At 40.8% G+C, this 27,913-nt stretch overlaps 1 protein-coding gene across 3 annotated transcripts in view; it reads left to right on the top strand.

Moving 5' to 3' along the window:
- Positions 1–25,364, top strand: part of LOC138808326 (uncharacterized) — a 47,142-nt gene extending 21,778 nt beyond the window's left edge. Inside the window, exons 4-12 of one of the 3 annotated variants that reach the window (XM_069994399.1) lie at positions 3,900–3,924; positions 5,863–5,924; positions 6,799–6,823; positions 9,038–9,088; positions 10,809–10,855; positions 11,890–11,965; positions 12,046–12,129; positions 22,988–23,046; positions 25,298–25,364. In XM_069994399.1, coding sequence (XP_069850500.1) covers positions 3,900–3,924; positions 5,863–5,924; positions 6,799–6,823; positions 9,038–9,088; positions 10,809–10,855; positions 11,890–11,965; positions 12,046–12,129; positions 22,988–23,046; positions 25,298–25,309 — 441 coding nt within the window. In that variant the 3' untranslated portion in view covers positions 25,310–25,364. Of the gene's footprint in view, positions 1–3,899; positions 3,925–5,862; positions 5,925–6,798; positions 6,824–9,037; positions 9,089–10,808; positions 10,856–11,889; positions 11,966–12,045; positions 12,130–14,308; positions 14,470–22,987; positions 23,047–24,639; positions 25,088–25,297 lie in introns of those variants that run through there. The other 2 variants (XM_069994398.1, XM_069994400.1) reach the window with 2 other exon arrangements.
- Positions 25,365–27,913: the final 2,549 nt, after the last annotated feature.

Here is a 27,913-nt window from a genome sequence, read left to right as displayed (position 1 = left end):
CTCATCTGGTCGAATCACTACTAAATAACCCCATGCTGCTGATCACATGTATGGCATATATGTGGACACTGGAGGGAAACCAAGAGGACGACATAGAACTAGAAGGAACCAGGGCAAAACAACAGCAGGACCCATCAACTGCACTGGACACTGACCAAAATGAACTAAGCAACTCAACGGCAGTGATGGGAGGGAGGGAACAAGTGGGAAAGAGGGAACAGCTGATGCTATACAAACAAAAGAAATGTACATATCACCCAATGTGGAAGAAATAACTGTATTGCAAAGCTCAGAGAACTCATAAATTTTTTTTGTTTTATTTTTGTTTGTTTTTTTGTCTGGTTGTGGGGCCTGAACTCTGGGCCTGGGCACTGTCCCTCAGCTCTTCAGCTCAAGGCTAGCACTCTACCACTTGAGCCACAGTGCCACTTCCGGCTTTTTTCTTTTTGCTTATGTGGTGCTGAGGAATTGATCCCAGGGCCTCATGCATGCAAGGCAAGCACTCTACCACTGAGCCACCCTCCCAGCCCAGAACTCATAAATGTTATAGACCATGATAGACAATTTGTCCTATGAAAGTTAGAATGTGTTTGTGACTTTAACTAAGCTTCACTATCCCACAATACTGTGAAATTTGGGAAATTATGTAACCACTTAATCACAATAAAAATTTTAAAAAATCAATGGCTTTTCTGTATGCCAATAACAAGAAGAGCATGGCTGAAATCAGGAAAGCAACTCCTTTTGTAAGAGCCCCACAAAAAAATAAAATATCTAGGAATTAACTAAATAAATAAAGGACCTCTATGATGAAAACTTTAGAAACCTGAAAAAGGAAATTAAAGCAGAACTAACAAAGTGGGGAAACCTCCCATGCTCCTGGATTGGGAGGATTGACATGAAACGGCAGTACTGCCAAAGGTTATCTTCAAATTCAATGCAATACCTATCAATATCCCAATCTCATTCTTCAATGAAATAGAAGAAGCAGTCCAAAAATTCACATTGAACAATAAAAGACCCCGGATAGCAAAAACAATCCCTAGTAGAAAAAACCATGCTGGAGAATATTAATATCAAATTTCAAATTCTACTACAAAGCCATAGTAACCAAAACAGCTTGCTACTGGCACAAGAACAAACCTAAGGACCAATGGAATAGAACTGAAAACCCAGAAATGAACCAACAGTCCTATAGCCACCTAATCGTTGATAAGGGAGCTAAAAAAAAAAAAAAAAAAGAATGGAAGAAAGACAGCCTCTTCAGTAAATGGTGCTGGCAAAATTGGTTAAACACCTGTAGAAAACTAAAGCTAGATCCTTATATATCACCCTGCACCAGAATCAACTCCAAATGGATCAAAGACCTTGAAGTCAAAGCAGACAACCTGAAAACATTGCAGGAAGGAACAGGAGAAACTATTGGGCTCCTTGGCACAGGCCAGAATTTTCTTAATAGAGACCCAGAAACACAACAAATCAAAGAAAGGTTGGACAAATGAGATTGCATGAAATTGCATAGCTTCTTCATGGCAAAGGACATAGCTAGCAGGATCAATAGAAAGCCCATGGATTGGGAGTAGATCTTCTCTAGCCATACAATGGACAAAGATCTCACATCTAAAATATACTTAGAACTCAAAAAAATTTAATCCCCCAACAACAAACCCTCAAAGAAACAACTGCCTGATTAATAAATGGGCTAAAGACTTAGACTTCTCTGAAGAGGAAATAAGAATCACCAATAAACACATGAAGAAATGCTCAACTTCTCTAGCCATGAAAGAAATGCAAATCAAAACCACATTGAGATTCCACCTTACCCAAGTTAGAATGGCAATAATCAAGAAATCTAATAACAACAGATGCTGGAGGGGATGAGGCCAAAAGGGAACCCTACTGCATTGTTGGTGAGAGTGTAAACGTGGTTCAGCCACTTTGGAAAGTACTATGAAGGTTCCTCAAAAGACTCCACATAGAGCTCCCCTATGACCCAGCAATCCCACTTTTGGGCATTTACCCAAAGGATCACAAACAAGACCATACTGAAGCTACCAGCACAACTATGTTTACCACAGCATTATTCACCATAGCTAAGATGTGGAACTGACCCAGATGCCCCTCAGTAGATGAATGGATCAAGAAAATGTGATAGATATATATAGATATATATATCTATACACACACACACACACACACACACACACACACACAAAGGAATTCTATACTCCATCAGAAAGAATGACACCACCCCATTTGTTAGGAAAATGGAAAGACTTGGAAAAAATTATATTAAGTAAAGTAAGCCAGTCCCAAAGAAACATAGGTCACATGGATTCCCTTATTTTCAATAACTGGTATATGTCTAGGACAAGCAAAAAAGTCAAAAGCTATGTACATATGACCATATAATATGATGCTAAGTGAAATGAACCCAAGATAGGTACACAAGAGGTTTTATCTTTGTTACTGTTGTTTTCAATGTACTTACAATGGACTGTGTGATTTTTTTGTTTCTTTTGTATGTTCTTCCCCCATGGTATAACCTCTGTTATCACTGTATTTGATTCCAGTGTTCTGCATCTTGTATATACATTTTTCTATTTGGGGAGGGGAAGGGAAATAATAAAATGCTGAAATAAGGATACAGGTTGACCCATTGTAACAATGAGACATACAACACACTGTGTTGAAAATGAACTTTATAACTTTGGGGTGGGGAGAAGGAGGAGTTGGGGAGGTGGGGAGGGAAGGGATGGTGGGGAAAAACAAGAGAGGGTAACAATGCTCTTTAGGAATTGTACTCATTACCTTACTCATGTAACTGTAACTCCTTTGTACAGTATCTTTATAATAAATATATATATTAAAAATATAACTGTTCTAAAGGAGAAAAACAGAAAAAAAGTATTAGAGGTGAAAATATGGTGAAAGTATATTATACACATATATAAAAATATAACAATGAAGCCTCTTGCTTTGTTCAGATAATATATATTGATAATTTTTTTAAAGAAAAGAGAAATATTGGCCTGATACTGGTGGCTTATGCCTATAATCCCAGCTACTCAGGAGATTGAGATCTGAGGATCATGGTTTGAAGCTAGACTGAGTAGGAAAGTCTGTGAGATTCTTTTTTTTTTTTTTTTAGTCTGTGAGATTCTTATCTCTGATTAACTAGCAAAAGCCAACAGTGAAACTGTGGCTCAAGACAGCTGTGCTCATCTTGAGAACAAAAGTTCAGGGTCTGCACCCAGGACTGGCACAAAAAAAGAGAGAGAGAGAGAAAAGAGAGGGGGGGACAGATGCTGAATTAAATGGATTTATAGAAAAAATGTTCATATATGACAGCATCTGTTACAAAATATATAAGAGAGTGTTTTTACCAGGGGCTAATTTTCTTCATGGAAAAGAATTTTGTATGTGCCAAGGCAACAGGCTTGATAAGCTACATGTCAGTGGCTCACTCCTGTAATCCTAACTACTTGAGAGGCTTAGACTGGGAAGATTGTGGTTCCAGGCCATGTCAAGGAGAAAAGTTAGGAGATTTCATCTCAATGGAAGCATCTGAGTGTGTTGGCACATTCTTATCATGTAATCCCAGCTATGACAAGCACATGCCTGAGCAATGAGCAAGACAGAACAGGCTTAGAGACATGGCTTAGTTGTAGAGTACTTGATTTTGAATTCAAATACCAGTACCTCCAAAAAATAAAAAATGAACTTAAGAAATCTTCCAAGCAAAGTTCATGCCTTTCTTCCCAGCTTACTTTCATGGTCACTGTCTAAAGCACTGTGTGCTGTACAGTTTTTGAATGTCACTAGCATGGACAAAACATCTGTAGAAATCAGAAATGACATGACATGACCTCACGGTGCCCTTCTTTCTCTAATTACAGATGACCTCAGAAGCAAATGAACATTGTACGTATTCTTAACTCACTCACTTGCTGAGAAAAAGTCTAAGTTCTGTGAAAGGTTGGACTTTCTTGCCTGTTTTTATTTAGAAAGCCAGCCTGATTTTAGATCCTGCTGGAAAAGAGGAGTGGGGATGTGGTGACAAAAAAAACAATCAAATGAAGAAGTAAGACCATCTACTACAATCTCAGGAAGCAGCTGAACCATTTTGGGCTTGTGGATTTATATCCAAGAGGGTTGGGAGATACCAATGTATGAGTCCTTCTGTATTGATGGTGAATGGGTATGCAAATATGGTATTTTACCAGAAAAAATGTTCCACATATATAGTGTAATGTGTGCCATTTCTCTAAAACAAACCCACACCAATATACTCTTTATATAAAGATATTCTTTAGTTTTCACTACTTCCAAATCTGAAGAGTACTTTAGTATTCCCCACCTTAGATGGAAATAGAAAAGAATGATCCAAGATCTCGACCCTGCAAGTGAATGAGGAAAATATGAAAGCAGGCTTGTGTCCTAATGTTAAAACTCTGGGCTACAGAACTATATTTACCAGTCAACATGAGACAAGTCATCACCATACCTAGACTTTAGGTTGCTTCTGGATATAGATTAACCTGTAAGAACTCAAAATTTATCTTGGTTGCTAGCCTAGTGTCTAGCACCTATATTACAAATCTCTGGTGAGTCAGGATAGAGTATGAGCACTTTCCCCCAGGTGATGTCCAGCACAATCTGTATCACTGTTTGGAGATCAAATGTGAATGGGGGTAGCCATGACTATGTGGATTCACTTATGTTACCTGGAAAATGAAAGCAGGGAGGGAAACTCTTAAATGATATGTAGGACCTATTTCTAACTGATAGGATCCCAGTAGTTTCAGATATTTACTTATTATTTTCATTTAAAAGATGAGCAAGCTGGGCAATGGTGGCTCATGCCTATAATGCTAGCTACTCAAGAGGCTCAGCTCTAAGGATTGCAGTTTGAAGCCAGCCTGGGCAGGAAAGTCCATGAGACTCTTATCACTAATAAACTACCACCCAAAACAAAGCCAGAAGTAGAGCTATGGCTTAAGTGGTAAAACACTAGCCTTGAACAAAAGAAACTCAGGAATAGAGCTCAGTCCTTGAGATCAAATCCCAGGACTGGCACATGCACACATGCTTGTGCACATGCACGTGCACTCGCACGCGTGCACAGAGACACAGACACACAGACACAGACACAGACACACACACACACACACACACACACACACACACACACACACACACACACACACACACACAAAAGCTGAGCAAAGCAGAGTGGGGAAGATTGCTCAGTGGTAGAGTGCTTGCCTTGCATGCATGAGGCCCTGGGCTCAATTCCTCAGCATCACATAAGCAGAAAGAGCTGGGAGTGGTGCTGTGGTTCAAGTGGTAGAGTGCTAGCCTTGAGCTGAAGAGCTAAGGGACAGTGCCCAAGCCCAGATTTTAGGCTCCACACCAAAAAAAAAAAAAAAAAGGATGAGCAAAGCAATATAGTAGAAAACTTTTCCTGGTGTTGGATCCAGTCCTCCAGCCATAGTGTTTTTAAAATCAATCACTAACACCTCTAGATAATACAGTATCTATAATAGCAGCACATGTGGATCCTTATGGAACATATGATGTTGGAAAAATCATGAAAGAGACAATGCCAATTTAGCTTGGCAATTTAGCTGAACAGAAGGAGGCTTTAGACACTGTCATTGATACATGGAATGTATTGTAGTGACTGTCCTCTTGTTACACTCAACATTTTATAGCAGTTGGGTTGTCTTTAGCTGACATTTCTTGCCTGCTCCTCTCCTTTGTCTTGCATTCTTACCTCATGGCCAAATCAACTAATGCTTCAGAATAATTCATGAACAACACTATGAGCTTTCTGCCTGTCACTTTGTGTCCTTGTAGGTCCTTCTGAGTCATCATGTTCTGATGACACTACTATTAAGGAGGAACTCCTGAAGATACTGGTAAGATTCCTTGACTTCTGAAATAGGTGTTATAGACTGGCTCTTTGTCTCTGTTTCTCTGTCCATCCCAGTACAAAGGTTTGAATTCAGAACATTGCACTCTCCCTTAGCTATTTGCTCAAGGATGGTGCACTACCACTAGAGCCACAATTCCACTTCTGGTTTCTTGCTGGTTAATTGGAGATAAGAGTCTTGCCAATTTGTCTGCCAATTATGGCTTCAAATTGCAATTCTCAGATCTCAGCCTCCTGAGTAGTTAGGATTACAGGAATGGGTCTCCACACCCAGCTTGGTATCTCTTCTTGCAAGTGAATTTAAATAGAAAATAGTGAATTTTCATGTTGTCAATGATATATATATATATATATATATATATATATATATATATATATATAATTAGCTGAGTGAGGGGAATCAAATGGAAAGTCTGTTACCAAATGAGACCCCATTGAAGGCAACATTAAACAATTATAATTTGATAACAAATAGTAGGGGAGCAAGCTTTCTCTTTAGCATTTTTTTCTCCTTAGAAATAATTTTGTGGGATTGGAGGAAAGGCCCAGTTGGTAGGGAGCTAGCCAATGAGCAAAAGCATCAGGTACTGAGTTTGAGTCTTAGTCTCAGACCAAAAAACAAAACAACAGTAAAGGATTTTGTGATTGATTAAGTAGACACACACACACACACACACACACACACACACACACACACACCATGAAGAACCTGTGTCTTTTGCTATGAATAGATTTGTTCTTTTCTTGTCTTGTGTTCTGTTTTGCATCTTCCTTGCTAATGTCGTCAAGTGAAAAAAACCTATGCACACAGAACATGTCATAATTGGATCCTCATTTTGATTCCTTCTCTGTAATTACAGGGGAACAACACAGAGTCAGGAGATGGTATGTACTGTGGGGTCCCTAACTTGCTGAGGAGTAGTCTAGATGATGAAAAGGATGCAAAGGTCTTGGTGGCTTGAGTTTGCAGAGCCACTGATTGCAGCTTGCTGCTATGAATGAAAATTGGGAGTACAGTTGTAGAAATTCATTTTCTAGGTAAAGAAACTTAGACAATCTCTATAGTGTTTACAAGCAGCCATGCTCAATTTGGGTGATATGGAGTTGTGTGTACGGAATGAGGGCTCTATGTGTATTCATGTGGTTTGATTGCGAGTATGCCTCTGTGGGAGTTTATATGTGTTCACATGTTTCAAAAGTGTTGTTCCCCTAATTGCCAGTGAATGTGGGGTTTTTGGGGGGTTGTGTGTGTGTGTGTGTGTGTATGTGTGTGTATGTGTGTGTGTGTGTGCTGGTCTTGGGACTTGAACTCAGGGCTTGAGCACTATCCCTTAGCTTCTTTTGCTCAAGGCTAGCACTCTACCACTTGAGCCACAACTCCACTTCTGGCTTTTTCTGTGATTAATTGGAGATAAGAGTCTCACAGACTTTTCTGTTTGGGCTGGCTTTGAATGCAATCCTCATATCTCAGTCTCCTGAGTAGCTAGGATTACAGGCCTGAACACTGGCACGCAGCTAAGTGCACATGCTCTTAATGTTAAAAATGCAGTAATCATTACAGCATGATTATAGAGAGAAGTAAATTAATCGAATTATAATGGAGACAGGAGGGTCACTTGAAGGAATGTACTGCCATTGCCTGTCTTAAATATTTTCTATATCGCCCTAGTGGGATCCTGGCCTTGGCTGGTCACTACAAGTTAGAGACATATATCATCTTCATGGCTTCTCACCCTTGAGGCTCAGCCCTGTGTTGCCTGTTTGGGTTCCCATGTGTGAGTGATGAATAAGTTCCTAGGCTAGTCCATTATGGCGTGGTTCTGTGCTCAAATTGCCTACTCTTGTGCACTAAGCCTGATGCCTGCTCACATTGTGATCCAAGGTCAGGAGGACACGGGTGGGTTCTGACAACAGTGTGGTTTCCTCATCCAACCCCCTTTTTGGTTAGTCCTGGGGTTTGAAAAGGCTTGGGAGGGCTGGGAAGATGGCTCAGTGGTAGAGCGCTTGCCTTGCATGCCTGAGGCCCTGGGTTCGATTCCTCAGCACCACATAAGCAAAATGAAAAAAGCTGGAAGTGGCGCTGTGGCTCAAGTGGTAGAGCGCTAGCCTTGAGCTGAAGAGCTGAGGGACAGCGCCCAGGCCCAGAGTTCAGGGCCCACGACCGGACCCAAAAATAAAAAAAAATAAAAAAAAAAGAAAAGGCTTGGGAGCTGTTCCTGAGCTCTTTTGCTCAGAGCTAACATTCTAACCACTTTAGTCACAGCTCCACTCTGGTCTTCTGGTGATTAATAGGAGATAAGAGTTTCAAGGACTTCCTTTCTTAGGCTGGCTTTGAACCAGGATCCTCAGATCTTCAGCCTCCTGAATAGCTAGGATTACAAGCATGAGTCACCAGCCTTTTCCTCCCTTGTCTTATCACTGTTCTCATCACTTCTAGGAAGTATGCTGAGCTTGGCGACTTCATTGTTTTATGTACCATTGTTTTATGTACATAGAGTACCTAGACCTTGTGCATGTGCTCAGGGAGTACTTAAAAGGAAGTGATCAGATCAGTCCTGAAAACACTGCAAGGAAACACCGTGTATTTGAGGACATGTCTTCCTCATCTTAGGTCATTGCCCTCCAGAGTGCCACTAGAGAGAGTGTTTGTTCTACATCAATCAATTTAAATAAGTAAAACTAAACATTCAGAATCCCATTCCTCTAGCCGCATTTCAGTATTCAGTAGACGTGTGTTTAAAACACAGTGAAAATATTCCTCTCCTCTTGTGGGCAGCTGCTTCAAGCCTGGCCTTATGTCTCTCTCTGGTCTCGGATGTGTCAGTTGTGTGCATGTCCAAAATTGAATTTCAGGCTGACACAGTTGCAGGTGAGAGTGTTTATGTTGATAAACTAGTAGATGTGAGAAGTTGAAAGACTATGTCAGCCGCTCTAAGTTTCTACAGAGCACATTCTTATTGAAGACCTTAGAGCCCAGAGAGGGTCTGCAAATCCAGAGAAAAAAATATGGCTATGTTGTGTGAGCCAGCATGGACTCTCAAGTAGCCTAGCAAGGAAAGGATGCCATTCTGTAATAACTTACTGTCTATGTTTCTGAAGGCTTTTCCTTGAAGTCCTCTGAAGAATACCCAAATGAGGAAGAAGCCCTAGGTGGGTAGCAACACACCAGGTTAGTCCCAGTGGGAGCCAGTTTGGGGAATAGCTGGATCTCACTTGCTGTTCTGGGGCCTAAGGAATAAAGTGTAAAAAGACAAGGAAAATGAAATGAAAAAGGGAGGAGAAGATATCAGAGTAGAGGGGGAAAAAGGCAAAACAAAAAAGAAGGAAAGCAAAGCAAAGGAAGAAAATAGATGGAAGACAGAGTTATACTTGCACCTTGATGACAGCAATGACACATTTTGTTCATGGGCATTGACTGTATAGTGGTGTAACTTCTTTTCTTTCCCTGATTTAAAAGTCAACATTTCCCAAATCTGTTCCTTACTTGCAAATCAAAGGGATTTGGACAAGTCACATTATTTCTAAATTTTATTGTGTTGGTATGAAGATTAAATGTTTACAAGTCACTTAAGGTATTCCAAAGCATAATAGAACCATTCTCAAGCTGGGCATGGGTGGCTCATGCCTGTAATTCTAGCCATTCAGGAGTCTTAAGATTTAAGGATTGTGGTTCCAAGCCAGGCTGAGTAGGAAAATCATGAGATTCTTACTTCCTATTAATCACCCAAACGCCAGAAGTAGAATTGTGGCTCAAGTGTTAGAGTGCTAGCCTTCAGCAAAAATACTAAGGAACAGCTTCCAGCTCCCTGAGTTCAAGCCCCAGGGCTGGCATATACATACATACATACATACATACATACATACATACATACATACATACATACATACATACATACATATATACGTATATACATACACAAAAATAATTCAAGCCATGGGGCTGGGAAAGTGGCTCAGTGGTAGAGTGCTTGCTTTGCATGCATGAGGCCCTGGGTTCGATTCCCCAGCACCACATAAGCAAAAAGAAAAAACCGCCGGAAGTGGTGCTGTGGCTCAAGTGGTAAAGTGCTAGCCTTGAGCTGAAGAGCTGAGGGACAGCACCCAGGCCCAGAGTTCAGGCCCCACGACCAGACCCCAAAAAAATAAAAAATAAAAATAAAAAATAATAATTCAAGCCAGGTATTGTAATCCTAGCCACTCAGGAAGCTGAGATCTGAGGATCAAGGCTCGAAGGCAACTTGGGCAGAAAAGTCCACGACTCATACTTCCAATTAACCACCAGAAAACTGGAAGTAGCACTATGGCTCAAAGTGGTAGAGTGCTAGTGTTAAGCCAAAAAAAAAAAAAAAAAAAAGAATCATTCACTATGTGGCATTGGTTGTACTAACCCCTCACAGAACCTACACAGGCTCAGAAAGTGCTCCTAATATGGGAAGCAACTCTTTAATTTCTTGGAGTGGATAGAAGAGTATACCTTGAATATTTCTCCCAGAGTTTTATATTGCTGAATAACATGACTGGTGGAGTCTGACAGAAAGGCAGGCAGTGAAGTGAGGAGTAGAGAGGGAAGTCTGTCATGTCTTAGAGACAGTGGCTGCCTCCTGGAGGAGGAAGTCAGGAGAATAGCACAGATGTCTCTTCCTGGTTCCAGTCAACCAACCAGCAGGGCAGGAAAAGTACGTTGGAGATGAGCGACCACCTCTGTCATTGCAGGAGGGAGGCACTCCAGGCCTTGAGACAGAAGTGTAGGCATGAGGTTAGAGAGGGTGCTGAGAAACAGCAGGGGATTTGAATTCTCATCTCAATTTTGACTCTCTCTCCTTTCATCTGCATGTCTATTCCATCACTGCTACTGTTCCTGGTCACTCAGAAGATAACGTATCTGTCAGCTCTTCAAAAAGAACCTACATATTGCATGTAATTCATTTCTTCCTTAAATTCCTTTTCTTTCTTTCTTTTTCTTTCTTTTCCTTCCCTTCCTTCCTTCATTCCTTCTTTTTCTTTCTTTTCCTTCCATTCCTTCTTTCTTTCTTTCCTTCTTTCTTTTTTTTTTTCTTTCTTTCTTTCTTTTTTTCTTTCCTTCCTTCTTTGTCAGTACTGGGGACTGAACTCAGAGCCTTACTCTTGCTAACCAAGCACTGTACCAATCAAGGCAACAAGCCTCCAGTCCTTTCAGATTATTTTTCAGATAGATTCCAAAACTTTCTAGGTCAGCTCAGATTATGATTCTCCTACCTCTGCCTCCAAGTATCTGGGACCACAAGCATGCACCATCATACCCAACCTGTTGCTAACTTTTGTCTGGCTGGCCTCAAACTTAGTTCCTCCTATCTCTGTCTCTCAAGTAGTTAGTATTACTGTTGTGAGACACCTAACCTTTTATTTCCTTTTTACCTTCTTTCTTTCTGGTTCATGAATTACTATTTAGTTGTTACTTTCTCTTTTTCTTATTTCCAATAATTCTCAGGCTGAAGGACCTGCCTCATACAAGGCAGTTGGCACACAGTGTTGTGCCAGTCAGATAGGATTGGTCCTGAGAAATGGATCTTCAGGTGATTTCTTCAAGTTTAAACATCATAGATCATACTTAAGCAAATAAAGTTGGCAAGGACCTCACTCAGCCACACATTGTCTTTATGGTCCATGATTGACCCAAGCATCATTGTGTAGCCCTTAAGTGTTGTTATATATACAATGTCTATAAAATTCCCTTCTGGTCTGCTCTCCTTTAACATTGCACTGGTGTCTGAGCCCAGACCACACCAATGAACTGAACTGAGCAGCCTCCAGGCAGTTAGGTGGCTGGACTGGGATTAGAAGAACTGAGCCCCATCCTGCTGCAGAACCAACAGATCCAGAGAAGTCAGGTTTTGCCCTGAGGGGCCCCCACCCCAAAACATACTCTTGTCCCAAGTGGCTCTGAACATACACAGTATTTCTGTTCTCTGCAGATGTCAATGGATTCTCTGTATCTAGAGTCCATAGGGAGCAGCGAGGGCTTCAGTGAACTAGAAGAGGAGGAGGAATGTAAGTATGGTCGTGTTGATGGAGGACAAGGTGAATGAGTATAAGCTCCCATTGCTTGCCTAACTTGATGTGCTTTTCAGTTCATCAAGGTCTCCAGGCAAACCAAGCAGGACCCAAATTGGCCACTGATGTATGCGAAAAGCAACATGAAGATAAAAGGACAGGTAACAGTTGGCATTCAATGACAGTTTCCCCAAGAGCAGAAGTCTATCCCACAGCCTTGGGCTCCTGCCATGCAGAGCCTCCCCAGCTGCTAGAGTAACAAGGAAACTGGGGGTGGCGGCAAGGACCATTTTGTTCACAACTTTCGAGGAGGCTGTGCATTGCGTCCTTTGTGGCATTGCTGCCAGTGCTGTGCACATGCAGTCTGCAGGAAAAGTCTTGCCTGTCCGATGCCCCATAATGAACAGAGAGATGACTTGTGAATCACTGGTTATGGCAGGTGTTGGGAGATAATTCTGTCCCCACTCTTTAAGTACGAGTTTGAGAGAGGTAGCCCAGGCTCCTTTTCATACAGACAATAGCGTGGCCGCCTCCTCACAGCCCACTCTGGGATGCTCAAAGATCCTGGGATTTGCCAGGGTACCCTAGCCTCTTTGGAGTCTCATGGGAACCCAGGTCACCTCATAACATCATGGCTCTAGCCAAATACTGCTGTTTTATATGTATTTTATGTATTTTGGTATGTTAAATAAAACACCTATCTGAAAGCAACACAATGAAGACAGGTGCTGGTGGCTCACACCTGATACTAGCAACTCAGGAGGCTGAGATCTGAGGATCGCAATTCAAAGCCAGCCTGAGCAGGAAAGTCTGTGAGACTCTTATCTCTACTAAAACTATCAAAAAAAAAAGCTGGAAATGGAGCTGTAGCTTAAGTGGTGGAGCACTAGCCTTGAGCAAAACATCTCAGGAACAGCACCTAGGCCCTGAGTTTAAGCACTAACACTAAATAAATAAAGCAAGCAAGCAAGTAAACAAGCAATGCAGTGCTCCTAGGGATGAGTTAAAGAAGTCAGAATTACAACATTTTAAAATTTCTTTTCTCCTTTTCTTTTCCCTTCTTGCCCCCATTCATTCTCTCTCTCTCTCTCTCTCTCTCTCTCTCTCTCTCTCTCTCTCTCTCTCTCTCTCTCTCTCTCTCTCTCTCTCTCGTTTGAACTCAGAACCTTGTCTTGTACTTACTCCTCTCCTTCTTTCTGGGCTGGAACTCTTACCACCTGAGCTACACCCTAGTCCAGCTTTTTTTTTTTTGTCTGTGATGGCTTTGAAATGCAATCCTCTGGCTCTCAGCATCTTGAGTCAACAGGAACGATACATTTCTTACATCCTTTTTATTCATTATAGATGTTATATTTCTAAGACCCTTTTCATAATAGTATCTTCTAAAGTGACACAATATTAAACACCAGAAAATGCTTTATTTGAAATAAGAAGCACTAACACAGTTGGATAGGACTATTAGAAAAGTACTTTTCTTTTGTGCCAGTCCTGGGGCTTGAACTCAGGACCTGGGCACTCTCTCCAAGCTTTTGTGCTCAAGGTTAGTACTCTACCACTTGAGCCACAGCTCCACTTCCAGCATTTTTGATGCTTAATTGGAGATACAAGTCTCATGGACTTTGTTGTCCAGGCTGGCTTCAAAGCATGATCCTCAGATCTTAGCCTCCTGAGTAGCTAGGATTACAGGCAGGAGCCCATAAGCACCAGTGCCTGGCTGGAAAAGTACTCTTGAATGATGGAAGAGCTTGAGGAAGCTGCCTGTGGGTCTCAGGATGGGGAGTAGGTTCCACAGAGGGTAGAGGTGAAGGGCAGATTATGGTTCTACCTGTTCACTGAGTCTCCCGTTCCTCAGGGTGCACAGGTGTGTGGGGTATAGTCCTTTCCATCTGGAGTTGGAGAAGCCCTTCTTTCCTCTCTTTAAATCCACTGTGAGGTGTGCAGCCCTTGAAGGCTGTCCAGGGGAATGGCTGCGGTATTTCTTCCTAGAGGGCATTTAGACTCTCTCTGCACAGAGACAACTTCAGCAGAAGGTAGAAGGCAGGCCTTGGAACCCTTAGAACTGGGCCTTTAAGGAGGCCAAAGATCATCACCTTCCTGGGCTTAAGGAGCCTCTGGGTTACATCTGTACTCTCCAGGGAAGCCTGTTCCCTCACCTTTGCATTCCCACCCCTCCCCATGAGCCTTCCTCCCTCATCTATGCATCTTCTAGTTACCCCTCTTCTCTCACTTCTCCATCTCTCCAATGAGCCCACCTATATCATCCCTGCATCTCTGCAATGAGCCCACCTCCCTCATCTCTGCAACTCCCCCAATGAACCCAAACCTGTATCTGTGTTGCAGATTCCTCCCCTGCCACCCATAGGAACGACATAGATTCCTTATACCTAGAAGATCTGGAATAAACAGATGTCACGTCAAGACCCTCCACCTAAGATCTCTATGCAATCAACTTTATGTTTTAAAATTAATAATTTATGTTGTTATATGTATGTTAAGGATTAGTTTAATTGGATAGATTAAGAATAAATTGTATATTTTATACAGAATATTACTGCATTAAATAGTGATTCTTGAAATAACAGTGACAGTAATGTTTCATTGTATAAATTATATTTTGGATGTTGTAATATTAAATAATAGTCTTATTACTAGTTGTTTCATACATACATGCACGCACACACACACACACACACACACACACAGTGTATGTGTGTGTATGTGTGTGAAATGAGGCTTATCTTAACCATCACGTTTTCTTCCATCTCTTTACACAAGAATGAATTATAATGGAGTCATTCTAGTGAGTGCTCCCACTTCAAACAAAGCCTCCTTTTCCAATCATTTAATCTTTTTTGTTTTTTGTCAGTATTGGGGCTTGAACTCAGGATCTGGGCACTGTCCCTGAGTTTCTTTTGCTCAAGGCTAGTGCTCTACCACTTGAGCCACGGCACCACTTTCAGCCTTTTCTGTTTATGTGGTACTGAGGAATCAAACCCAGGGCTTCATGCATGCTAGGCAAGCATTCTACCACTGAGCCACCTTCCCAGTCAATCATTTAATCTTATTTGAGCACACCATCTACCAACTTAGCATTTATCATCTGTCCTTATTGTCAGTATCTTTTGTGATTGCTGACTGAAGTCCATTTGGTCATCTGGAAGGGACCATAGGAATAGCATTACTTGAGATCTTCCAGGACAACTTGCATGCCAGGGCTTTTATACCTAAAAGTCACCTTGGCTGCTATCAAATGCATGGTTTCCCTATGCCTAGCCTTGTGAACCTTCATTCTGCTGCTCTATTTTCCTCTGACACAGAAGATTTCCTTCTAAAAGGTTGAGGAGATTCTGCTTTTCATTATCCGGATGTTATTTGCACTTATAGATACACAAAGGATTATGTTTTCTTCCAAGCTGGGGACTTTCTAGAATATCTGTTGATATTCATTATACCAAATAGAGAGCCACTCCCCCCATCTCTCTTTCTCTCTCCCCTGCCCCTTTTCAGTTCTGGGGATTAAACCCAAGATCTTTTGCATGCTAGTGAGGCACTACACCACTACTGTTAAAAAAAATTCCAAAGCACTGTTTTCTATTTCTAAAGAAATTTTGACTACAGACTTGGGGAAGGATATAGCATATAAAACAGCCTTGTCATCTTAGCTTCCCAAGAGCTGGCTTCGGAGAGCTGGAATTACAGGCGTGGACCACTATACCTGGTGAGTCTATGGTCTTTAGTATTTGCTTTGTTTCTTCATTTAGGTTTTTCCCTTTCAGACACCTACATTTCTTTTATTGGTTAAGTGACTTGGGGTAATCAAGGGTGGAAACTCTAGAGCCCTGTGGGGACTGTGACTGGTTGCACATGATCTGATTGTGTGCTTGAAGCATGAATGACACCATGGAAAATCACTGGTTGAAAAAGGCAACAGGATGATGAATGTTTCACCTTTTTCATTCATTCCTACCAAAAGACAAATCCCCATATGTACCCTACCTTAGTGCAGCAATTCCTGGATCCCTTACAGAACTTCTTAAGTGCTTTCTGACTTCCTGTCCTCTACTTCCTGGCATGTGCCCTTTTGCCTGTTTTCCTGTGACCCCTTAAGTTTGCCCTGGGCTAATGTGAACCTATAGTAGTGGAGGTTGGGGGAGAGAATGGGATCTTCACCTTGTCTATGGGTTAAACTCATTCCTCACCCTAGGGTAGTAATTAAAATATTATTTATTTAATAAGCAGTATTCTGAGATACCACTGCATGGCCATTTCTTCATCTATCACCCTGGAATCTGCTGTTTGGAACTGGCAACCAATGATGGATGTTTATCTTATATATTTGTCAGCTCTTCCTTCTTCATCTAGTTGTTGTCAAAACCCTTCACATCTACTTTACAATTCATGTCTGAAGTGTTTTTTCAGTGGTTTTTCTTCTCTCTCTACTTCTGTTCCTTTCATTTCTGAATTTTTCTCATTCTCATTAATAGGCCTTTCATGCTTTGTATCATTTTCTCAGTGATTTTTACCTCATTTTCAGAAAGTAGCTTGCACAGTAGGTAATTATTATCAAGAGTGACATTAGTCCTTTTCCCCTTTTCTACTATGGTATCTTTGTATGGAATTAGCAGCAATATTCTCCTGTTAAGTCATTTTTCTATGATGCAAGGTTCAGCAATAGTTTTCCATTCCATCAGAGCTTCTCTCTGATGTGTCTGTGCAATGCTTACAAAACATGATCTTTCTTGATGTTTCCTGGCTCTGTACCCCACCTCTGTTCTTTACTGTGAGCCTTCTCTCTCACACCACCTCTGCACCTGTCTGTCTCCATTGTGACTCTGCATCTGCTTGTTGTTTCTTCGTGTGAGACCTGTCTTAGAAGGGGACACCTGACATCTCATCACCTTGTCCTTGTAGTCTTTCTTCCCCTTAAATCCTATTCATTTTCAGAAACCTTTACAAAGTTTATATTTTTCCATCATCTAAAGTTTTTATTTTTTTATGGATCACTATTTCATCCTTTCATTCTTAGAATTATTGACGTTTAATTTCTTCTGGTTAATTCTAGTCCTTTTAAAAAGATCTTTTCATCTTTGTATTTGAGTAATCTACTTTGCAGTTTATTTGTAGTCGTAAAGTTTGCAGAGTGCTCAGTTTTACTGTGGCAACTTATGTTTAGTGTATGTGCGGTGTTTTTTCTTTTGAGTTTCATAGATCTCTAGATATGTTTGTGAAAGTCACATGCACCTGGGCTATAACTCCATTACAAAATAAGTTGTGAAGTTATCAGGTCTGAAACTTCATATATAATCAGGATCTCCAAGGATTAGCCTTAAATTTTTACCCATGTTTTATATATGTGTGTGTGCACATAATATGTATGTATATATTATGTTCATATATATATATTGCCAGTCACAGGGCTTGAACTTTGGGCCTGGGCACTGTCCCTGAGCTCTTCATCTCAAGGTAAGTGCTCTACCACTTGAGCCACAGCACCACTTTTGTTTTCTGGTGGTTAATTGGAGATAAGAATCTCATGGATTTTCCTGCCTGGGCTGGCTTTGAACCACCATCCTCATATCTCAGCCTCCTGAGTAGCTAGGATTACAGGCATGAACCACCAGCACCCAACTTCAATTTATATTTTTAAAATAAATTCTAAAAGTGAAAAATCTCTTCAATTTTTCTTAGTGATTTTTATAAAACCCAATCCATGCCTAAAACATTCCAGCTATATTATGCCAAGGATATGATAAATGTCTAAAGGGAAGAAATGCTGTTATTTGAAAGAAATATTTATTGGAAGGTATTCTGCTATGTGAACAAAATAGAAACAGCAAGAAATATCACATGATCGTAGTTGGTAGCATCTAAGTCAGTTCAAGTCTTAAGAAGCAGAGAGGAGGATAGTGGTCGGGAGTTTGGAAGATGGGCAGCTATAGGTCAAAGGCTGAAAAATTGCAGGGATAGTCAATAAGTAATGCTGGAGTACATGCTAGAAATCTAATCCACAGGCAGCTTCCTTTCTGATACAGAGTTGTATACTTGGAAGCAGCATTTCATTCTTATAATCTTTACTTTGAGGAGGATATTTTTGCTTCTTCAACCATGAGTAGTTCTTTCTGTGTTATTTCAGCCACAGAATTTGTCTTTCATATTTGAGTCACTTGATTTTGGAGCTACTAATTTTCCTTTCATTTTCGATGTATGTATTTTTGGAGTATGCGTTTTTGGAGTTTTAACAAATCAGCCTAAAAATAGACACTTGAGACTTACTTATAGAGTATATCTTAAATGGTCTCATTACACACAAATATGGGAGTTGGTAGAAATGCTAATTAGCTTGATGATTATAATTATTTCAAAATGTGTGTGCAGATTAAAACATCAAATCATATTTCAAAACATACACATTTTGTCAGTGTTATTTTCCAGAAGATTTAAATTTTGGAAATAACATTTATGAAATTATTTTTGAAGGTTTAAATCATTTTTGAATCATTCAGCAAGAATTTTTAGCTGTAGGCATAATAAAATGTATTCTTTTAAAATTGATCAGAAATGTTGTTATAGCCATAAAATATCACCAAGTTCTACTTGTGGTTGAAGAAGCAAAAAGATCCTCCTCAAAGTAAAAATTTAAGAATTAACAGAAGTGGAGGTGTGACATATAATAGAGTACCAATCTTGAGCAAAAAAGCCAATCAAAAGTGTGAGACCCTGAGTTCAAGCCCCCATACCAGCACACACATACACACAAAAGATTATGTGTGATCTTTCAATTGCCAAAAATGATTAGTGTTGCTTTCAATATATTGATTTAATATGACATTGAATGAAACTATGCATTCTCATGATATAATTAGTACTTATACATAAATATAAGCCAGAAACGTTTTAGAATTGATGAAGGACCTTTCATATTCATGAAAGGTTATGTTCATACTACATTACACGAAGGATGACCACAAAATAATTCTAATGTATAAATTTGTGTTGTTCCGTATGTATATCTTTGTCAGTTGTACTATGTTGTATAAATATAAAACACTTTAAAGGAAAACAGTTCAAGATTGATTACTGTAGTTATCCTTTCCCCAATTTTTCCCTAAGGGCTTTTGATTTTCTATTTAGCTTGGATTTCTTAATCTGTATTTTGCCATGTAGTGCCTGCTTGGTGTTGCAGCTCAGTGGTAGACAATGCATGCTAATGCTGCAGCTGCACTGCGGTTGCCTCTGTAAGCCTCTTCAGGTTTTTCTCTCAAGAATTCGATGAAGTCTAGGACAGCAGAGAGTGAGTATGAAGAACTTTATGAAGAAGAGAAGTATCTTGCTCGAAGGCCACTGCTGCTCTGTCTATTGTGTGTCCTCTTTGCCATCCATTTTCTCTTTTCCCCAGGTGGCTCTCTCTAGGTGACTCTGAGTTTAGGGCTTCGTATACCCTGGGCTGTGTTCTGATCAGTTGCTCTTTTTATAATTAGGTGTTTGTGGAACGTGACATTTTATTAGTTGGGTCCTACAACATTCAGATTGGTTGTTAATTCCTAATTAGGTCTCTTCTGCAAATCCTCTCCCAATAGGAAAGGGATAAAAACTAGAGTAGGGAGAGGCAGAGGCAAGATATTTTGAAGCAATATCTCTTTCCCATCTGGTTTCAGCTTGCTAGACCACAATGCTGTCCAGGAGCCTTGGGTAATAACTGATTTGCTCTCTCAACAGAACCACAGATAATGGGCAATTAATAAACAAAAGCAATGTGCTGGTTAGCTCTAGATGGTAATAAGTCTAACATCAAGGTGCTCCATCTGGCTAAAACTTTCCTGCTACATCACTCATGGCAGAAAACAAGAGGGCAACAGGTGGCAAAAGAGGCTTAAATTTGTCTTTTTTTATTTTTATTTTTGTTTTTGTCAGTACTGAGGTTTGACCTCAGTACTTACTAGGTTTGACCTCTTGTACTTACTAGGCAAGTACATTACCACTTGAGCCAGGGCCTTCAACTGCCTTCTCTGTAGTTTATTATTCAGAAAGGGTATCATGCTTTTTGCCCAGAGTGGTAACAGACCTTGATCCTCTTACATCTCTCTATTGAGTTGTTGCACTACCAGACCTAGCCTGTTTTTTTGAGATAGAGTCTTGCTTTTGCCAGGGCTAACCTCAAACTGTAATTGTCTCATTTCTCTGTATAAAGCTATTTATCTCATATGGATTGGGACTACGGGCATAGAAAACCAAATGCAGCCCCAAATTTGCCTTTTTAACATCCATTCTCAAAAGCATGAACAAACTCCTGGATAAGCACTTTCTGGTAGAGCCCTCATGATAGATTCACCTCTTAAACATCCCATTTCAAATCCCAGTGCAATGAGGATTAAGTTCCCAGCACCCAAACTTGGTCCACTCTGCACAGAAGGTTCTGGCAGCAGCTCATCTCAGGGTGATTCAGGGTTGTGAGGCGTAGGTACAATAAGAGTTACTGATGGTCTAGACCTTCCAGATCCCAAGCAAGATGGCTGTAAAGTGACAGCAGGAAAAATGGCTCAGAGCAAACAACAAAGATAACAAAGGAAGTTGAGATGACTGACTTTTTTTGTTGGTTATGAGGCTTGAATTCAGGGCTTGGTCACTGTCTCTGAGCTCTTTTGTTTAAAGTTAGCATTCTACCACTTTGAGCACTACTTCCAGTTTTCTGGTGGTTAACTGGAGATGACAAAGACTTTTCATTCTGGGTGGCTTCTAACCACAATCCTCAGATCTCAGCCTCTTGAACTAAAATTGTAGAGATGCCTAGCTTTTGTCTTGCTTTTAGTTAATTTATGGACCCAAGTACAGAGTTAGTATTTCTCAACAAAAGCAATTGTTAAGCACCTGTTATAAAAACAGAGAGACCTAAAGCAGGTTAGCTACAGGGAAACAATGCTGAAACCAACTCCTTCTATTAGACGACCTAGGAAACAATCATGAGTTCTATATCCTCCCCCCCTAGTACTTCCTAGGGCCATGTCTTTTTTGTGTGTAATTAGTAGCCAGTTGGTGGCTAGAACTTCTTCCTAGAGGTAGCAAAAGTAAACTCTGGGCCAGCTCTAACCAGTCTGAAGCATCTGCATCATATGTGTCCTTCCCCTGACCTTTCCTCCACAAACTTAGGGCTTCATGCACACCTACTTAAAACTATGGGATGGCCATGCACTGGTAGCTCTTGTCTATAATCTAGTTACTCAGGAAGCTGGGATCTGAGGATCACAGTTCAAAACCACTCAGTAAAATAAATCTGAACGTGCTGGTTGCTCACACCTGTAATCCTAGCTACTCAGGAGGCTTAGATCTGAGGATTGTGATTCAAAGCCAGCCTGGGCAGGAAAGTTTGTGAGACTCTTACCTCCAGTTAATCACCAGAAAACCAGAAGTGACACCGTGCCTCAAAGTGATAGAGCACTAGCCTTAAGCAGAAGAGCTCAAGGGTAGCTTCCTGCCCCGAGTTCAAGCCCCACAACCACCACCGCCAACAACAACAAAGATAAATCTGAGAGACTTTTATCTCCAAATAATTAGCAAAAGGCTGGAACTAGAGATGTTGCTCAAGAAGTAAGGAACCAGCCACGAATTAAAAAGCTGAGCAAGAGTGGGAGGCTCTGATTTCAAGTCGTGGTACTACCTTTCCCCCTCCAAAAAAAGTATACAGACACATTCATTCAAGAAGTCTGGCAAGTCATAATTCTTCATTTCCCTAAAATCAGCCCACAGTGACCTCCTTCAGAGTCAGGACTGATCAAGGAAAACAAGGTATGGGAAACAGCAGCCAGGAATTTGGAGACAAACACTGTATCAATGACTAGCTTGATTAAAAGCACATAAACACTATTTTCTTTGTTTTAAGCCTTATACTTTCTCATAAGCTACAATGTTAGTAACAAGGACACAAAGGCAGAAGAGTTTGTTTCTCTCTCTGACCCTTGCCTACTTGTGTCCCCCAAACTAGTGTGCTCTGCAAACAGACAAGAATATCTTTAAAAATAGACACATTTTGACAGGGATGGGGAGATGACTCACCTTGGCACAAAATACATTTAAAAATACTTATCTCAAGCATGGAAACCTGTCTTGAAGGGAGTGTGTGGCAGAATCCATCCTTTGTTTGAAGAAATGTCCAAATATCAATGACCCAAGTTTGGTGAGCAGGCCAACCTTGAAATCTCTGGGCTCTATTATTATAATGTGCAACAACAAGAATGGTAAATTGTACCAGGTGGTAGAACAAAGGGGAGCACTTTTCTTAAGGTGCATTTGAGCCAAACCCCAATCTACTCAGTGTGTGTGTGTGCGTGCGTGCGTGCGTGCGTGTGTGTGTGTGTGTGTGTGTGTGTGTGTGTGTGTGTGTACATATATCCATACCTCTACTCAGCTGAATTTAGAGCTTGGGTGCCATCTCTTAGCTTTTTTACTTGAGGCTAGCATCACACTTCTATTTCTGGCTTTTTGATGGTTAAGTGGAGATGAGTCTCATAGATTTTCCTTCCTGGGTTGACTTAGAGCCACAATTCTCAGCCTCCTCAGATCTCCACCTCCTGAGTAGCTAGGACTACAGGTATGAAGTTTCCTTGCCCAAGCTATTTTTAACCATTAATATCCACATTGTTAGAGCAATCATCACACTTATTATCACACATGCTCGCACTCATGTCTGGATTGTGTTTCTATGTTTCTATCATCCTTCACTTTGTTTTATTAATAAACTTTCTTTAATCTGTCTCTGTGTGTCCTTATATTCTCATTTGGGACAATATCAAAATCTTAGTACCCAAGGGCCAGGCAGAAGTCTCCTTTCTTTTGGAGACTTTCTTCCTGGAGGAGCACCAATCACCAATCTGGTAGCACTCTCACACTCTCCAAACCTTAGAAAGCTGATTTTTAAAGAAAACCACTGGGCTTGCCCATGAGCTACCATTTCCCATAACAGTATACTTTAGCCTTTTCTACTAAACACCTTGCTTTGCTATACTGTGTTTATGTTCTTTGTTTCAGATATCAAGAATCTTGGCTCTTCACCTATCCAACCACCCACTGGTCACAGTCACCCTCAGGTAACAATTCTCACAGGCCACACTCCTGGCCAAGGTGAGGTGATTTCAAAGAGGTTTATTGGGGGAAGGAGGAAGGAGGAGGGAAAAGGGAATTGATTTAGGCATCCAACTCTGCGAAAGGAGGGAGGTAGCAGGATCAGGAAAAGAAGACATCTAAGATACTTTAGGCTCTTCTCAAGTATCTGAGTAGTCCACAAGTGAGTAAGAAACTGGATGGAGAGAAGGCAAAGAATAAGGGCAAAAGGGAGAGAGAATAAGATCTGAGTTGTCTCTCCAGAGGTTACCTTAGATCCTGGGAACAACTGGATTGAAACCAGCTTGTAACAATATTTACAAAATGTCCAATTTCCATCCCAAGCCTTTCTCTTACCCTGGCAAATCCTGAGATAATGATCAACTAGACATAGTTGAACTGAGACCAGTTAGCTATACATACATCATGTCTCTTCTCCCATATAATTTAGTTCCTATCAGTACCTCCATGATGGATTTGGGGTTATTGAACCTTCTTATCTATACTTCCCAAGGTGGCCATGTTGATTACATCTTATTTTTCTGCCAATCATAACTACCCATCTCTTCAATTTGTAGATTGGGATGGGCAGCTAAGTCTAGTCTATTGGGACTTTGGGAGATGGGTTTTTTGCCCTAAAACTCCAGTAACCCCAATAGTACTGTGCTTTGGGCCAGTCCTCCTGGATGAGCCTAGCGATAAAGATCCCTGGGAACTTCTCTAAGCATTGTGGTGATACTGGAGCCTCCCTGGCTGTAGAATGCTAGGCTTTCTCAGTGCCATATGATGTGTTTCCATCCAATTTTATGATAGAAGAAACAATTTTGAAGACCTGGGGCACACGAACTTTTTTCTATTGTTGTCAGGGTGACAATATTAGATAGCTTATGAGCATACTAGTTACTTATGAACTCAAATTTCCCAGATTTTGAAATGCAACAAAACTCAGCTCTTTACCCCCATGGTGCCCCATGTTGGTAGCTGCAGTCCAGTGTGAGGGCTAGGTGGAAGAGGCCTTCTCAGGCTTGTCACCGACTCAGTACTCAGCTTTCAGTATGTGGCAGATAAGTTCAGAGCCTGGCTGCTTCCCTGGGACCTCCTCAAGGCACCTGAAGAGAGTGGCTACTGTTCTTGAGCATACACATCATGTTCCATTCCATAGGAGAGTGTAACAGGTGTTTAAAACCTGCTTTCACTGGCCAGGTGCTGGTGGCTCATACCTGTAATCCTAACTACTCAGGAGGCTGAGATCTGAGGATCTAGGTTCAAAGCCAGCCCGGGCAGGAAAGTCTGTGAAACTCTTATCTCCAATTAAAAAAGAAAAAAGAAAAAGAAAAAAAAAAACAGAAAAAATGGAAGTGGCGCTATAGCTCAAACAGTAGAGCTAGTCTTGAGCTGAAGAGCTAAGGGACAGTGCTCAGGCCCAGAGTTCAAGCCCCATGACTGACAAACAAACAAACAAACAAAAACCCTGCTTTTACTGAAGATCATTGAGTACTAATATGGATGCATAAATTAGCTAACATCAGGGGAAAAGGTTGTCATCCTAACCTTCATTTTGTATTTGTCCTTGTTCTAAGCCATGTATTCACAATGGAATCACTTGGAAATCCAGGAAAGACAGGACAATAACATTTTTATGACAAGGGTCTGGAACTGCCCCTAAAGAATGAATAATAGAGCCTATGAACAGTCCACCCTCTAAATGAGGACAATTTCCTATAATGATATAGCTGTATCCTGGAGAAGGAATAATCAACATGAAACCAAGACTGACCCCCTCAAGTGATGACTCTGATGATAACTTCTCTGGAATCCAGGAAAACCAGAACTGTGACCACACCTGTGGTCATATGGAAGGTCTATTTTGAGTTTTTGGAGGAACTTCCATACTGATTACCATAAAGGCTACATTAGTATACATTCCCTCCAACAGTGTATGAGGGATCTTTTTTTTCACCTGAATCCTCACCAGCACTAAATGGAAAATTTTAATAACTTCTGATTTATGTGATGATTTCAAGCCCAATGTAATAACTGTACCTGTCTTCCCTCTCTCTCTCCCTCTTCCATTTCCTTCCTCTCTGTTTTTCTTTCCTTTCTTCCTTCCTTCCCTTCCTCCTTTCCTTCCCTCCCTCCTTTTCTCCCCCTCCTTCCTTCCTTTCTTCTTTCCTTCATCCCTTCCTTCCTTTCTTCCTTCCTTCTTCCCTTCCCTCCTTACTGCTTTCCTCTTGCTAGCTAGGAATCTAAAACTCCCCTAGTCCATAGGCATGAAGTAACAGGGCAAAAGCAGGACAGATCCAGGGTAAATGGATTCCCTACCACACTGACTGCTTATATCAACCACCAGAGTCACTATAATCTGTGTTTGACATTTTGGGTCATTTGGGTAACAGGGACAACGTCCCAGAGCCTACCTCACATACCCCCCAGAGTAATAAAGTTCATGGGGGCTGAATTCTTCCTAGGCATGAGTGAGGAAGATAAATTTAAGACTCAAAGAGTTCCTGGGTACAAGCTTAAATGACACTGAATGTTACCTCCATTTCATGATTAATTCCTCCTCCGCCTTCTCACCAGGGAAGGATCTACCTTATCTCTCCAGAAGCCTGACTCTACTTCCCATACCTCTACAAGAGACTGGGAGGAAGCAAGTGCTAGGTCTAGAAAACTATCCCTGAGATTTCAGCACCATCCTCACCAACTGCTAGTCCTGATGCAAAATCTCCCTGGTGGTCAAGCAAATTACATAATCTGAGCCCCCACTCCTCTGTTAAGACTTATCAAGAGGTATTTGTTGGTAAAAGAAGAAGCCTTAAAAATCATTTAAAAAAACACTCATGGACTTAGAAAATAAAAAAGTAGAAGCCTTGAATTTAGGAAAAGTGGAAGCTAAAGTCCACTAGATTCAGGAGGAAATAACAGATGAAGAGCAGAGTAGTAACAAAGTAAAAACAGAATAGTAAAGTAAAACAGAGTAGTAATTAAAAAAAAACAGCTTGTTACTGGCACAAGAATAGCCCTGAGGACCAATGGAATAGAATAGAAACCCTAGAAATGAACCCACAGACCTATAGACACCTAATATTTGATAAAGGAGCAAAAAACACAGCATGGAAGAAAGACCTCTTCAACAAATGGTGCTTGCAGAATTGGCTATACATATCCAGAAAACTGAAGCTAAATCCTTATATATCACCCTGCATCAGAATCAATTCCAAATGGACCAAAGACTTCAATGTAAGACCAGATTCCTTAAAAAAAATTACAGGAAAGGACAGGGGAAACACTAGGGTTCCTTGGCATGGGTGGAAACTTTCTAAGTGAAGATCCAGAATCTCAACAAATCAAAGAAACACTGGATAAATGGGATTGCCTCACACTGGGGTTTCTGCATGCCAAAGGACATAGGTAGCAAGATAAATAGAAAGCCCACAGAATGGGAGAAGATTTTTACTAGCTATGCATCAGACAAGGGCCTTATATCTAAAAGATACCTAGAGCTCAAAAATGAAATGCCCCTAAAACAAACCCTCAAAGAAACAACCCTGTGACCCAGCAATCCCACTCCTGAGCATTTATCCAACTGACCACAAATCAGGCCTCACTAAAGGTACCAGCACAACCATGTCCATTGAAGCATTATTTACCATAGCCAAGATATGGAATCAGCCCAGATGTCCCTCTGTAGATAAATGAATCAAGAAAATGTAAACTAAGCTTCCATTAGAAACAATAACATTGTCCCATTCATAAGGAAATGTAAAGACTTGGAAAAAATAAGTGAAGTAAACCAGACCCAAAGAAACATAGGTTGCATGGTTTCCATCATTTGTTGTGACTAGAATGTGTCTATAAATCTATAAGTAAACACACTGGATGGTAACAGACAAAATATTACACTTGGACATGATAAAAAGGACTCTAAACATTCACACAGTGAGTCCAAAGGAGGATTTTCTTAGGAGAGGACTACAAAGGCTCAATAGCTATGTCCATATGATCATATAAAATGATGTTTGTTGAAATGAACTCCAAGAAATGGAAATTAGAAGTTGTTCTTTTTTTTTTTACTCTGTGTGTGTGTGTGTGTGTGTGTGTGTGTGTGTGTGTGTGTTCCTTCCTGCTTTTCCCCTTTTGTCCCTGCTTTTGGTTTCTGTACCTTTTGTTTTGTATGTAAGTTTATCTGATTTGGAGAGAGTAAGAAGAAGCACAGAAATGATGGGACAAAGAGTGAACTAGTTCAGCGGTGATACTCACTAGACACTATGTTGGAAATGAACTATACAATTTATGAAAGTAGGGGAAAAACTGGGGGGGAAAATAAAACAAGGGATGAGGTGACAGTTATCGGACATGTTACTGTAACCCCTCTTTACATCACCTTTACAATAACTTTTTTAATCCAAAAGCTTAAAAAAAAAAAACTAAGGCAGAATTTGGAAGAGCTCTAGAAAACCCATCAAAAGGGAAGACTGAGAAAAACCACACTGTAGAATGAGGACAATTCAACTGAATCCAATCGGGTTTCTTCGGATTAGAGTTACATAATTAGGTCCTCTGGAGAGGAGAGAGTATGAGACACACCAAGGGAAGAGGTAAATATTAGGAAGATGGGGTAGAGCTAGGACCCCTGCTCAAACATGAATACCATGGAGTGAAAGGGGTCGTCTTTTAAAAACAGCTCTAGGATGTCCAAGGGTAGAATCCTCCCACCTCCATGCCACCCAACTCCCCTGTTCTACCCCTTCTATTTCCCCTGCTCAGCCCACCCACTGCGTGTACCCTCAGATCTCCATCTAGGCTCCTGTGCACCCTCCCTCCTTTTTGCCCTCCACTGTCTGTCTCCCGCCC

The sequence above is a fragment of the Dipodomys merriami genome, unplaced genomic scaffold (genome assembly GCF_024711535.1).
Source record: "Dipodomys merriami isolate MVZ:Mamm:240054 unplaced genomic scaffold, mDipMer1.0.p SCAF_45, whole genome shotgun sequence".
Classification (NCBI taxonomy): domain Eukaryota; kingdom Metazoa; phylum Chordata; class Mammalia; order Rodentia; family Heteromyidae; genus Dipodomys; species Dipodomys merriami.
The sequence above is the reverse complement of the archived record's forward strand: the minus strand, read 5'-3'. Positions and strand labels throughout refer to the sequence as shown.